General features: G+C 56.2%; 1 protein-coding gene across 4 annotated transcripts in view; it reads left to right on the plus strand.

The window, feature by feature from the left end:
• Positions 1–6101, plus strand: part of agap3 (ArfGAP with GTPase domain, ankyrin repeat and PH domain 3) — a 70764-nt gene extending 64663 nt beyond the window's left edge. For 3 of the 4 annotated variants that reach the window (XM_031903622.1, XM_031903620.1, XM_031903621.1), the window contains 3 exons: positions 2813–3035; positions 4588–4843; positions 5870–6101. In XM_031903622.1, the coding sequence (XP_031759482.1) occupies positions 2813–3035; positions 4588–4843; positions 5870–6022 (632 nt within the window). In that variant the 3' untranslated portion in view covers positions 6023–6101. Of the gene's footprint in view, positions 1–2812; positions 3036–4587; positions 4844–5869 lie in introns of those variants that run through there. The other variant, XM_031903624.1, reaches the window with a different exon arrangement.
• The last annotated feature ends 8918 nt before the right edge of the window (positions 6102–15019 follow it).

The raw sequence follows: 15019 nt of genomic DNA on the forward strand, positions 1-15019 counted from the left end.
TCCCCTGCTCTCCTCTTGTCCTCCCTCTGCTTTCCTCTTGTGCCCCTCCCCCTGCTCTCCTCTTGTGCCCCTCCCCCACTGTACTCTTGTGCTCCTCCCTCTGCTCTCCTCTTGTGCCCTCCCCCTACTCTCCTCTGTGCCCTCCCCTACTCTCCTCTTGTGCCCCTCCCCCTACTCTCCTCTTGTGCTTCTCCCCTGCTCTCGCTCTTGTGCTTCTCCCCGCCTCTCCTCTTGTGCCCCTCCCCACGTACTCTTGTCTGCCACCCCCCTGCTCTCGCTCTTGTTGCTACCCCCTAATCTCCTCTTTTTGTTTTTCCATCCCCGCTGCTGCTCTCTCTTGAGCCCCTCCCCCAACTGTACTCTGTGCTCGCACCACCCCTGTTCTCTCTTGTCCCTCCCTCCACCTGTACTCTTGTCTCACTCCCATTGCTCTAGCTCTGGCCCCTCCCAACGTACTCTTGTGCTCCACCCCCTGCCCTCCTCTTGTGCCCCTCCCACTGTACTCTGGTGCTCTCCCCTGCTCGTTCTCTTGCCTCCGTCTGCCTCTCTCTTGTGCCCCTTCCCCTTGCTTCGCTCGTTGCGCTTGCCAACTGTACTCTTGTGCCCCTCCCCATATTCCTTTCTTGGCCCCTCCGCATACCTTTCCTTGTGCCCCCCTGTGCCTTTCTGTGCCCTGCCCATACACTTTTCCTTGTGCCCCTCCGATAATCTTTTCCTGTGCCCTTTGCCTTGTGCCTCCTCCGTGCCTTTCCTTGTGCCCCTCGCCGTGCCCTTCCTTGGCGCCTTCCATATTCCCATTTCTGTGCCCTTTCCTTGTTGCCCTTCCGTGCCGTTGTCTTGTGCCCCTCCCTACACCCTTTTCCTTGTGCTCCATACACCTTTCCCTTGTGCCCCTTCCCCTAATTCTGTCTTGTGCACTCCCCATAAGCGCCCTTTTTTCCCTTTTTTTTGGTTGGGCCCCCCCTCCACCGTGCCGCTTATCCTTGTGCCCTCCTCATACCTTCTTGTGCCCTTCCCAATCTTTCCTTGTTCCCTCCCATATGCCTTTCCGTTGTGCCCCTTCCCATTTCTTTCCTTGTGCCGCTCCTGTGCCTTTCCTTGTGCCTCTCCCCGTGCCTTCTTGTGCCCCTCCCAATAGCCCTTCCATTGTGCCCCTCCATATTCCTTTTCCATTGTGCACCTCCTCCATACCTTGCCCCTGGCTCCCCGTACACCTTTCCTTGTGCCCCTGCCCCGTACTTCTTTCCTGTGCCCCTCCCCGTGCGTTTCCTTGTGCCCCTCCCCGTGCTCCTTTCCGTTGTCCCTCCCCCGTGCCCTTTCCTTGGTGCCCTCCCTACCCTCTCCCTTGGCCCCTATCCCATGGTCTTATCCTTGTTCCCCTCCCCCATACCCTTTCCCTGTGCCCCTCCCCGTACCCTTTCCTTGTGCCCCTCCCCGTACCTTTCCTTGTGCCCTCCCGTAGCCCTTTCTGTGCCCCTCCCCGTACTCTTTCTTGTGCTCCCTCCACCGTTACCCTTTCCCTTGCCTCCCTGTTACAACCTTTCCCTGTGCCCCTCCCCGTACGCCTTTTTCCCTTGCCCTCCCGTCCCTTTCCCTTGTCCCTCCCCGTACTCTGGTCCTGTGCCCCTCTCCCGTCTCTTGTTTCTTCTTTCCCCTCCCCGTGACTTCCCTGTGCCCCTCCCGGTACTTTCCCTGTGTCCCCCGTACCCTGTCTGGCCTCCGCGTACCGCCTTCCCGTTTGACCTTTCCTGTGCGCTCGCCCTTTCCTGTGCCCCTCCCGTACCGCTTTCCCTGTGCCCGCTCCCCTTTCCTGTGCCGTCCCCTACCCTTTCTTGTGCCCCCTCTTACTCTTTCCTGTGCCCTCCCGTACCCTTTCCTGTGCCATACCACTTTATCCCTGTGCCCCTCCCCGTAACCGTTTCCCTGTGCCCTCCCTTGTCTGTGCCGCCCCCGTATCTTGTCCCTGTTGCCGCCTCCCATAGCCTTTCCCTGTGCGCCTCCCGTATCCTTTCCCTGTGCCTCCCGTGACCTTTCCTGTGCCCTCCATTACCTGTTCCCTTGCCACGTCTAATTAGTGCCTGGCGTATCGGATTCGATTTAACCGGTATATATACGTTTTTATTAAAAAACGATTGAAAATTTTAAACATACCCCAATACCGGTGTGCGCGCCTCCTGCAGTTTTTTCCCGCGTATATCCGGGTTGCGCCCCGTGCGTATGTGAGGTCAGCGAGAATGTTGTGGGCACCCTAAGGCCTTCCTGCTGTGTGTGGCTATATCTAATCCTGTTCTATAGCTTCGGGTATATACTCCAGGGAATGTCTTTCCGTTTGGTAAAACTGCCATAGCTGGAAACGTGCTCCAAGATTCGAGTGGATGAGCCCCCCCCCGCAGCACTGCCCCTTATAGCACCCTGGTCATGGCAGAATAGTGCAACGGGATTGGTGGGATCTAGGGTAGCCATCTGTTCAGTTTTGACCCATTTTGGGGGGGGGGGGGTTGGGGGGGCCACCAATATTTATTATTTATTTATATACCGTCAAATACCGTGATACCGATATAATTTTGAAAAATACCGTGATATAAATAAAAAAATCCATGCCTTTTTTCTCTCGTACAATTGGCCGGAGCTTTCCCTACACGCCCCCCCTGGCTCCGCCTTCTCGCTTGCTTCCCTCCATTGATCTTCCCCTCTCTCTCATGCCCTGGACTCTTTGCTCTGTTGCCCCCCTCTTGCTGCTTTTATTCACCCCCTTTCCTGCCCATAGTCTCACTGTGTTGCTCTAATCACTAATCTTCCTGCCCAATCACAGATCCGGACTGGGCCAGCCTGAACCTGGGCACCATTATGTGTATCGAGTGTTCGGGCATTCACCGGAACCTTGGCACCCACCTGTCCCGCGTGCGGTCCCTCGACCTGGATGATTGGCCGGTGGAACTGACTATGGTTATGATGGCGATTGGGAACAGCCTGGCCAATATGGTGTGGGAGCACTCAACTGAGGGGTACAGCAAGCCGGGCCCCGAGAGCTCCAGGTAATGAGTGATCAGCAACATGGCCGCCTCCATTCCTGGGGGCTGAACAGGGCCAGAAAGGGCTGATATTGTCTGTGTCTCCTACCCCCCCCCCCCCCCCAGTGATCATTGGTGCCACGGGGAGGGTCAGTCAGAGAGTGATGCCAGTGAGAGTGCTTCTATAGGGCACCTGTGCCAGTGAGAGTGCTTCTATGGGGCATCTGTGCCAGTGAGAGTGCTTCTATGGGGCATCTGTGCCAGTGAGAGTGCTTCTATAGGGCACCTGTGCCAGTGAGAGTGCTTCTGTGGGGCATCTGTGAATGCAATAGGGTGCTTTAGTTGCAAGCTCACTGGAGCAGGGGCTGATGGGAATGATGTGTGGGCAGTCGTACTGTTTAGGGTGGGGAGGAGCAGGAGGAAGGGGGCCAGTGGAAACCCCTTACTTACCCCCCCCCCTGACACTGAATGCATGCTCTTCTGTGTGACTGAGAGATGAGACGGGGGGCTGGGGGGTCCCAGGGGGGCTGCTGTCAGTCACTGCCGCACTATGGAATGAGCCCCCAGTGTGGGCCCTGTCCTGCCAGAGGGTCACGCGGAAAGGGCCACAAGCCCACAATGCACCTTCAGTTGGCGGAACAGATAAGTGATGAAGCGATTGGGGGCCATTGTTCCTCTGCTGGGGGGGCGGGGGACATGTCATTCTGGGCTGCACAGTAGGATTCTGGGATACGATGGGAGATACAGAGATCTGGATTTTCTGTAGAAGAATAGAGACGAGTGTCAGTTCTGATAACCCTCCCCAGTGCCCCCTCCCCCGGCCTCGTGGGACCCCCTGTCAGTCTGTGTGTGTCAGATCTCCCAGATATCCCTTTCCCACAATGCATCCTGCCCTGTGACCCCACACATGGTCGTGTATAAGCGCTCAGCGACACTGCTGTGCTACTTATTACCCATAAGTCTCAGCGCACCTCCCCAATATGCAGGGTTTGTGTGAGGGGAAATAATGGTACTGAAGTGCTGTTTCTGTGTCAGCTGTTCTGCCCCGGTGGGGTCCCACCCTGCCCTATGTGCACTACCTGTAAGCCTTCCCCTTTAACCTGCATGCAGTATAAATGTCATGCCTACTGTCTCCCATGATGCTCAGTAAGTGCCCACTACCCACAATCCCTGTTCTGCCCCGGTGGGGTCCCACCCTGCCCTATGTGCACTACCTGTAAGCCTTCCCCTTTAACCTGCATGCAGTATAAATGTCATGCCTACTGTCTCCCATGATGCTCAGTAAGTGCCCACTACCCACAATCCCTGTTCCGCCCCGGTGGGGTCCCACCCTGCCCTATGTGCTCTACCTGTAAGCCTTCCCCTTTAACCATGCCTACTGTCTCCCATGATGCTCAGTAAGTGCCCACTACCCACAATCCCTGTGCCGCCCCGGTGGGGTCCCACCCTGCCCTATGTGCTCTACCTGTAAGCCTTCCCCTTTAACCATGCCTACTGTCTCCCATGATGCTCAGTAAGTGCCCACTACCCACAATCCCTGTGCCACTCACGGTAGCCATTGGCTTGTGCCCTGCAGGGAGGAGAAAGAGCGTTGGATTCGGGCTAAATATGAGCAGAAGCTGTTTCTGTGCCCTCTGCCAGCCTCGGATGTGCCCCTTGGGCAGCAGCTGCTCCGGGCGGTGGTGGAGGACGACTTACGCCTGGTGGTGACTCTTCTGGCGCATGGATCCAAGGAGGAGGTGAACGAGACGTACGGAGACGGCGATGGGCGCTCGGCGCTGCACCTCGCTGCCGCCATGGCCAATGTGGTGTGCACCCAACTCCTCATCTGGGTGAGGAACGAGCAGCGGGAGGGACTGGGGGCTCCTCATCTGGGTGAGGAATGGGCAGCGGGAGGGACTGGGGGCTCCTCATCTGGGTGAGGAACAGGCAGCGGGAGGGACTGGGGGCTCCTCATCTGGGTGAGGAATGGGCAGCGGAGGGACTGGGGGCTCCTCATCTGGGTGAGGAACAGGCAGCGGGAGGGACTGCGGCGCTTCCCATCGGTGAGAATGGGCAGCGGAGGGACTGGGGGCTCCTCATCTGGAAGTGAGGAACGGGCAGCGGGAGGACTGGGGGCTCCTCATCTGGGTGAGGAAAGGGCAGCGGAGACTGGGGCTCCTCATCTGGGTGAGAATGGGCAGCGGAGGACTGCGGCTCCTCATCTGAGTGCAGGAATGGCAGCGGACGGGACTGGGCGCTCCTCATCTGGGGAGAAGCGGGCATGCCGAGACTGGGGGCCCTCCTATCTATGCGTGAGATTATGCGCAGTGAAGCACTGGCTCCTCATCTGGTGAGATATGGCAGCGGAGGACTGGGGCTCCTCATCTGTGCTGAGAACGGCAGCGAGGACTGGGGCTCTCATCTGGCTGAGAACCAGGGGGGACTGCGGGCTCCTCATCTGGGGAGAACGCGCAGCGGAGGCGACTGGCGCTCCTCATCTGAGTGAGGAATTGGCAGCGGAGGACTGGGCCTCCTCATCTGGGGGAGGAACGGGCAGCGGGAGGGACTGGGGGCTCCTCATCTGGGTGAGGAATGGGCAGCGGGAGACTGGGCAGGAACGGCGGCAGCGGGATATAGGACTGCGAGGAAACGGGCAGCGAGGGACTGGGAAGGAACGGGCAGCGGAGGACTGGGGAGGAATGGGCAGCGGGAGACTGGGGAGGAATGCGGCAGCAGAGCGACTGGGAGGGAACGGGCAGCGGGAGGGACTGGGGGAGGAACGGGCAGCGGGAGGGACTGGGGGAGGAACGGGCAGACCAGGACCTAGACCTAGAAGTCTCCCCGTTTCACCCAATGCCATTGGTCTCTCCCCACAGTACGGCGTGGATGTGAAGTCTTGTGATGCCCACGGTCTCACCCCAATGGCCTACGCCCGCAGGGCAGGAAGCTCCGAGTGCTCCGATATCCTCCTTCAGTACGGCTGCCCAAATGATGGATGTAGCCCAACCCCTGCCCTCAGTGCCCTGTGACCGTTGGACTTGTCGTATGGTGGTCTCTTGCCCTTAGAACTCTGCCCTTTGGGGGTCAGTGCTGTTTGACCCCTGAACTCACCCCCTGATACAGTGGAACCTCCATTCCCTGGGATGCACATCATGGTCTCCTGTTTGCCCCTTTGTGTACATGGCGGCCATTTCCCAGGATATAATGAAACTCTAATGTCTCCCGTTAGCCTGGAAATTGCACAAGCGCCACCGACGGGGGCATTTCATTCACTCTGGGCAGAATCAATATGGAGACGAGAGCGTTGCACCATTACCTGCCGTGTAACACTAATCTGGAGATGAGAGCGTTGCACCATTACCTGCCGTGTAACACTAATCTGGAGATGAGAGTGTTGCACCATTACCTGCCGTGTAACACTAATCTGGAGATGAGAGCGTTGCACCATTCCCTGCCGTGTAACACTAATCTGGAGATGAGAGCGTTGCACCATTCCCTGCCGTGTAACACTAATCTGGAGATGAGAGGTTGCACCATTTACCTGCCGTGTAACACTAATCTGGAGATGAGAGCGTTGCACCATTCCCTGCCGTGTAACACTAATCTGGAGATGAGAGCGTTGCACCATTCCCTGCCGTGTAACACTAATCTGGAGATGAGAGCGTTGCACCATTCCCTGCCGTGTAACACTAATCTGGAGATGAGAGCGTTGCACCATTACCTGCCGTGTAACACTAATCTGGAGATGAGAGCGTTGCACCATTCCCTGCCGTGTAACACTAATCTGGAGATGAGAGCGTTGCACCATTCCCTGCCGTGTAACACTAATCTGGAGATGAGAGTGTTTGCACCATTCCCTTGCCGTGTAACACTAATCTGGAGATGAGAGCGTTGCACCATTACCTGCCGTGTAACACTAATCTGGATGTATGATGAGAGTGTTGCACCATTCCCTTGCCGTGTAACACTAATCTGGAGATTGAGAGCGTTGCACCATACCTGCCGTGTAACACTAATCTGGAGATGAGAGCGTTGCACATACCTGCCGTGTAACACTAAATCGGAGATGAGAGCGTTGCACCATTACCTGCCGTGTAACACTAATCGGAGATGAGAGCGTTGCACCATTCCCTGCCGTGTAATACACTAATCTGCAGATGAGAGTGTTGCACCATTCCCTGCCGTGTAACACTAATCTGGAGATGAGAGCGTTGCACCATTACCTGCCGTGTAACACTAATCTGGAGATGAGAGCGTTGCACCATTACCTGCCGTGTAACACTAATCTGGAGATGAGAGCGTTGCACCATTACCTGCCGTGTAACACTAATCTGGAGATGAGAGCGTTGCACCATTACCTGCCGTGTAACACTAATCTGGAGATGAGAGCGTTGCACCATTACCTCCGTTTTACACTAATCTGGAGATGAGAGCGTTGCACCATTACCTGCCTGTTACACTAAATCTGGAGATGAGAGCGTTGCACCATTACCTGCGTGTTACACTAATCTGGAGATGAGAGCGTTGCACCATTACCTGCCGTGTAACACTAATCTGGAGGATGAGAGCGTTGCACCATAACATGCCGTGTAACACTAATCTGGAGATGAGAGCGTTGCACCATTCCCTGCCGTGTAACACTAATCTGGAATGAGAGCGTTGCACCATACCTGCCGTGTTACACTAATCTGGAGATGCAGAGCGTTGCACCATTACCTGCCGTGTAACACTAATCTGGAGATGAGAGCGTTGCACCATTACCTGCCGTGTAACACTAATCTGGAGATGAGAGCGTTGCACCATTACCTGCCGTGTAACACTAATCTGGAGATGAGAGCGTTGCACCATTACCTGCCGTGTAACACTAATCTGGAGATGAGAGCGTTGCACCATTACCTGCCGTGTTACACTAATCTGGAGATGAGAGCGTTGCACCATTACCTGCCGTGTTACACTAATCTGGAGATGAGAGCGTTGCACCATTACCTGCCGTGTTACACTAATCTGGAGATGAGAGCGTTGCACCATTACCTGCCGTGTAACACTAATCTGGAGATGAGAGCGTTGCACCATTACCTGCCGTGTAACACTAATCTGGAGATGAGAGCGTTGCACCATTACATGCCGTGTAACACTAATCTGGAGATGAGAGCGTTGCACCATTACCTGCCGTGTTACACTAATCTGGAGATGAGAGCGTTGCACCATTACCTGCCGTGTAACACTAATCTGGAGATGAGAGCGTTGCACCATTACATGCCGTGTAACACTAATCTGGAGATGAGAGCGTTGCACCATTACCTGCCGTGTAACACTAATCTGGAGATGAGAGCGTTGCACCATTACATGCCGTGTAACACTAATCTGGAGATGAGAGCGTTGCACCATTACCTGCCGTGTAACACTAATCTGGAGATGAGAGCGTTGCACCATTACATGCCGTGTAACACTAATCTGGAGATGAGAGCGTTGCACCATTACCTCTCGTGTAACACTAATTTACTTTCCTGGATAAATGCTGGTCATTGTGGGCTTTGGGATTCCCATGTGGATATTATGGTACACATATATTATATATATAGCCACGGTTGTGAGTAACACTCACTCTCACACACACTCACTGTCACACACTCACACACACACTCACACACAGTATTATACTTGGTACCAATATACAAACAACTGTAGATATGGATATAAATATATATATAATCTCACACACAGGGGACTATAAATGTGCTGGATATAAAGCTGGATCTTTCCTCCTGTGGGTGCATCTCCTGGTACCGAGCAGAACTGAACCCATTTGTGTATATATTTCTGTATTTATCTTGCACTGAGCTGCATTACAGGCCAACTGATACACTGTGCTATGTAACATACCCCTCCCTGACTGACGGGCAGGCAGCACAGCGCTGAGCAACATATCCCTCCCTGACTGACGGGCAGGCAGCACAGCGCTGAGCAACATATCCCTCCCTGATTGACGGGCAGGCAGCACAGCGCTGAGCAACATACCCCTCCCTGACTGACGGGCAGGCAGCACAGCACTGAGCAACATATCCCTCCCTGATTGACGGGCAGGCAGCACAGCGCTGAGCAACGTATCCCTCCCAACTGACAGGCAGGCAGCACAGCGCTGAGCAACGTATCCCTCCCTGATTGACGGGCAGGCAGCACAGCGCTGAGCAACGTATCACTCCCAACTGACGGGCAGGCAGCACATCGCTGAGCAACGTATCACTCCCAACTGACGGGCAGGCAGCACAGCGCTGAGCAACGTACAGCACAGCGCTGAGCAACGTACCCCTCCCAACTGACAGGCAGGCAGCACAGTGCTGAGCAAAGTATCCCTCCCTGATTGACGGGCAGGCAGCACAGTGCAGAGCAACGTATCCCTCCCAACTGACGGGCAGGCAGCACAGCGCTGAGCACCGTATCACTCCCAACTGACGGGCAGGCAGCACAGCGCTGAGCAACGTATCACTCCCAACTGACGGGCAGGCAGCACAGCCCTGAGCAAAGTATCCCTCCCAACTTGACAGGCAGGCAGCACAGCGCTGAGCAACGTACCCCTCCCAATTGACGGGCAGGCACCATAATTTGCTGTGTAACTTATCCCTCCCTTAGTGATGGGCAGGCAGCACACTTTGCTGTGTAACGTATCCCTCCCTTAGTGACGGCAGGCCAGCACATTTGCTGGTAATGTTATCCCTCCCTGGACTACGGCAGCCCAGCACATGCACTAGGCAATGATCCCTTCCCTGACTGACTAGGCAGGGCAGTACAGTTTTGGCTAGAAAAAACAAAAAAACCCGTTTACCCTCCCTGACTGACTGACGGGCAGGCAGCACAGCACTGTGTAACTTATCCCTCCCTGACTGACAGGCAGGCAGCACAGTGCTAGACAACGTATCCCTCCCTGACTGACCGGCAGGCAGCACAGCGCTAGACAATGTATCCCTCCCTGACTGACGGGCAGGCAGCACAGCGCTGAGCAACGTATCCCTCCCAATTGACGGGCAGGCAGCGTAATTTCCTGTGTAACTTATCCCTCCCTTAGTGACGGGCAGGCAGCACACTTTGCTGTGTAACATACCCCTCCCAATTGACGGGTAGGCAGCATAAGCGCTAGGCAACATATTCCTCCCTGACTGATGGGCAGGCAGCACAGCGCTTAGCAACGTACCCCTCCCCATTGACAGGCAGGCCAGCCTAACTCTGCTGTTCTAAAAGATATAATACCCCTCCCTTAAGTGAGCAGGCAGCACACTTGGCTGTGTAATGGTAGCCCTGCCTTATGTGACCGGCAGGCAGCACATCTTTGCTTGAAGTAATCCCTGCCTTATGACGGCAGCAGCACACTTTGCTGCTGTAAGCTATCCCTGTGCCTTCATCTGACGGCAGCAGCACACTTTGCGTGTAACGCTATTCCTCCCTTAGTGACCGGCAGGCAGCCACCACTTTGCATGTGTAACGAATCCTCCCTTAGGGACGGGCAGGCAGCACACTTTGCTGTGTAAGGTATCCCTGCCTTAGTGACGGGCAGGCAGCACACTTTGCTGTGTAAGGTATCCCTCCCTTAGTGACGGGCAGGCAGCACACTTTGCTGTGTAACGTATCCCTCCCTTAGTGACGGGCAGGCAGCACACTTTGCTGTGTAACGTATCCCTCCCTTAGTGACGGGCAGGCAGCACACTTTGCTGTGTAACTTATCCCTCCCTTAGTGACGGGCAGGCAGCACACGTGTAGGGAAGAACAAGATTACGGCCAAAGTTTAGGCAGAGACAGGACTGGAATTGTATCTGAGAAGAAGACCTGGGGGCCCATGAGGAGCAGAGGGTGGTGAGTACAACCCCAGAGCCTAACGTTTTGCCCCAGGAAGGACAAATATGGCTGGGGCTGCGGTACAAGTGTATAATATGTACAGTGTGTCTTAATTTATAATTTTTGGCTTGTTTTTTTGGTTTAATTATGGCTTTTTGTGGCCTTGCTGTTGTGTCGTTAATAAAGATAACTCACAGCCCGGGCCCGTCTGCCCGCTTTACTCCATGTTCCAACTTTATGTACCCCAGAGGTAAAAGATACTCACACCCGGTGCCCCCCCCCTCGTCTGCCCACTTTACTCCATGTTCCCTTTATGTACCCAGAGGTAAAATATACTTCACAGCCCGGGGCCACCGTCTGCCCCTTTTACTCCTGTTCCCACTTTATTTACCCCAGCAGGTACAAGATACTCACAGCCCGGGCCCCGTCTGCCCCTTTACTCCATGTTCCACTTTATGTACCCCAGAGGTAAAGATACTCACAGCCCGGGCCCCCGTCTGCCCCTTTACTCCATGTTCCACTTTATGTACCCCAGAGGTAAAGATACTCACAGCCCGGGCCCCGTCTGCCCTTTACTCCATTCCCCACTTTATGTACCCCCAGAGGGTAAAGATACACACCAGCCCGGCCCCCGTCTTGCCCTTTACTTCCATGTCCACTTTATTGCTACCCAGAGTAAAAAGATACTCACATCCGGCCCCCGTCTGCCCCTTTACTCCATGTCCACTTATTACCCAGAGGTAAAATATACTCACAGCCCGGCCCCCGTCTGCCCCTTTACTCCATGTTCCACTTTATGTACCCCAAACTAAAAATACTCACAGCCCGGCCCCCCGTCTGCCCTTTACTCCATGTTCCACTTTATGTACCCCCAGAGCGTTAAAGATACTCCACAGCCCGGCCCCCGTCTGCCCCTTACTCCATTTCCACTTTATTGTTACCCCAGAGGTAAGAATACAATCACAGCCCGCGCCCCCTGTCTGCCCCTTTACTCCATGTTCCACTTTATTTACCCCAGAGGGTAAAATACTGCACAGCCCGGGCCCCCCGTTCTGCCCCTTTTACTCCATGTTCCAACTTTATGTACCCCAGAGTAAAAGATACTCACAGCCCGGCCCCCCCGTCTGTCCCCTACTCCATGTCCCACCCCTAGGTTCCCACTTTATTACCCCAGAGTAAAAAATTACTCACAGCCCGGCCCCCCGTCTTGCCCCTTTACTCCATGTCCCACCCCTTAGTTCCCCACTTTATGTACCCCAGATGTATAAATACTCACAGCCCGGCCCCGCCGTTCTGCCCTTCTACTCCCATGTTCCCACCCCTAGGTCCCACTTTATGTACCCCAGAGGTAAAGATACTCACAGCCGGCCCCCCCGTCTGCCCCTTTACTCCATGTCCCACCCCAAGTTCCACTTTATGTACCCCAGAGGTAAAGATACTCACAGCCCGGCCCCCCGTCTGCCCCTTTACTCCATGTCCCACCCCTAGGTTCCCACTTTATGTACCCCAGAGTAAAGATACCACAGCCCGTGCCCCCCGTCTCCCCTTTTACTCCAGTCCCCACCCCTAGCTTCCACTTTATTGCTTACCCCAGAGGTAAAATTCACCTGCACAGCCCGGCCCCCCCGTCTGCCCCTGTTCTCCATGCTCCCACCCCAATCCCACTTTATGTACCCCAGAGTAAAAAGATACTCACCAGCCCGCGCCCCCGTTCTGCCCCTTTTACTCCATGTTCCACTTTATGTACCCCAGAGTTGTTAAAGATAACTCACAGACCCTTCCAGGCCCGTCTCCCCTTTACTCCATGTCCCACCCCTTATTTCCACCTTTACCGCAAACTGGCCGACGAACCCTGCATATACCTTCAGTTGTAATATAAAGCAGAAGGAAACACTGCCTGACCTGCCCAATATAAATATAAAAACATATATTTACCCCACAAATAGCATTATATTGATGATCATGGAGTATTTATCACTTGGTGCAAGCATAGTTATAGAAGCTCTTGAATGGCAGTGAGATGAGAAGAATATCTCATATGAAGGTTACTAGATAACCCTTAGGCCTAGGATACGAACCCCCCACACACACATTACGTTAGATCATAACTGCCCCCCCCCCACCCCCGTCATATGGAGAAAGTCCCTGGTGCGCAGTATAATCACCCTTGCTCGGGATGCCTATTACAAGAATTCATTAGCACTTAACCTGACAAATCCATCCCACCCCTCTTCCCTGCACCTTCCTGCCCCCACACACCCTCCCCATTCCTTGTGCCATCCCCCACCCCCTCGTTCCCTGCACCTCCACTCCCCCCACATCATCCTCCCCCACTTCCCTTGTGCCATCCCCACCCCCTCTCCCCTTCACCTCCACTTGCCCCCCAACACATCCTCCCCACTTCCCTTTGCCATCCCACCCCCTCGTTCCCTCATTGCAACCTCCACTGCCCCCACACATCTCCCCAAGTCCCCTGTCCCAATCCCCCACCCCCTCTTCCCTGGCCACCTCCACTTCCCACAGCACCCTCCCCACCGTCCCTTGCCATCCCACCCCCTCTCCCCTGCATTGCACCCTCCACTCCCCACAGCATCCTCCCAACTTCCCCTCCCGCCATTCCCCCACCCCCCTTCTCCCTCGCACCTCCACTCCCCACAGCATCTCCCCACTCCCCTTTGCCACCCCACCCCCTCTTCCCTTCACCTCCACGCCCCCCACAGCATCCCCCCACTTCCCTTTGCCATCCCCACCCCCCCTTCGCCTGCACCTCCACTGCCCCCACAGCCATCCTCCCCACTTCCCTGTTTGCCATCCCCACCCCCTCGTTCCCTGCCACCTCCACTGCCCCCACACATCCTCCCCACTCCCTTGTGCCTCCCCACCCCCTCCTTCCCTGCAACCTCCACTGCCCCCCACAGCATCCTCCCCATCTTCCTTGTTGTGCCCATCCCCACCCCTCTTCCCTCACTCACCTCCACGCCCCCCACAGGCATCCCTCCCACTTCCTTGTCCATCCACCCCCTCGTCCGCACCTCCACGCCCCACAGATCCTCCCACTTCCCGTTTCCATCCCCACCCCCTTCGTCCCTGCACCTCCAATGCCCCCCACAGCCATCTCCCCACTCCCTTTCCATTCCCCACCCCCTCGTTCCCGCACCCCAGCCGCCCCACAGCATCCTCCCCACTTCCCCTTGTCCATTCCCCACCCCCCGTTTCCCTGCACTGCACCTCACTGCCCCCCACAGCATCCTCCCCACTTCCCTTGTGCCATCCCCACCCCCTCCTCCCTGCACCTCCACTGGCCCCCACAGCATCCTCCCCAACTTCCCGTTGCCACCCCACCCCTCTTCCCTGGGCACCTCCACTGCGCCCCACAGCATCCTCCCCACTTCCCTTCTGCATCCGCACCCCCCTCGTTTCCCCGGCATGCACCTCCACTCCCCCCACAGGCATCCTCCCCACTTCCTTGTGTCCATCCCAAACCCCCCTTCCTTCCCTTGGACACTGCACCTCCCGCGCCCCCACCAAGCATCCTCCCACCTTCCCTGTGGCCATCCCCCCCCCTCTTCCCCTGACACCTCCACTGCCCCCACAGGCATCCTCCCCACTTCCCTGTTCCATCCCCACCCCCCTCGTTTCCCCGCATGCACCTCCACTGCCCCCCACAGCATTCCTCCCCACTTCCCTGTTGTGCCATCCCCAACCCCCTCTTTCCCTGGGCACTGCACTCACTGCCCCCCACAGATCCTCCCCCACTTCCCCCCTTGCCATCCCCACCCCGCTCCTTCCCGACCTCCACTGCGCCACAAGCATTCCTCCCACTTCCCTTGTTTCATCCCCACCCCCTCGTTCCCCTGCACCTCCACTGCCCCCCACAGCATCCTCCCCACTTCCCTTGTGCCATCCCCACCCCCTCTTCACTGCACCTCACTGCCCCACACATCCTCCCCACTTCCCTTGTGCCATCCCCACCCCCTCTTCCCGCACTGCACTCCACTCCCCCACACATCCTCGCCCACTTCCCTGTGCCATCCCCACCCCTCTCACTGCATCCTCCCCACTGCCCCCCACCCCTCTCCTGGCACCTCCCCACCCCCTTCGTTCCCGGCCACCTCCACTGCCCCCCACAGCATCCTCCCCACTTCCCTGTGTTCCCCACTCCTCCACTGCCCCACAGCATCCTCCCCACTTTCCCTGCC

This window comes from Xenopus tropicalis, chromosome 6 (assembly GCF_000004195.4).
Source record: "Xenopus tropicalis strain Nigerian chromosome 6, UCB_Xtro_10.0, whole genome shotgun sequence".
NCBI lineage: Eukaryota > Metazoa > Chordata > Amphibia > Anura > Pipidae > Xenopus > Xenopus tropicalis.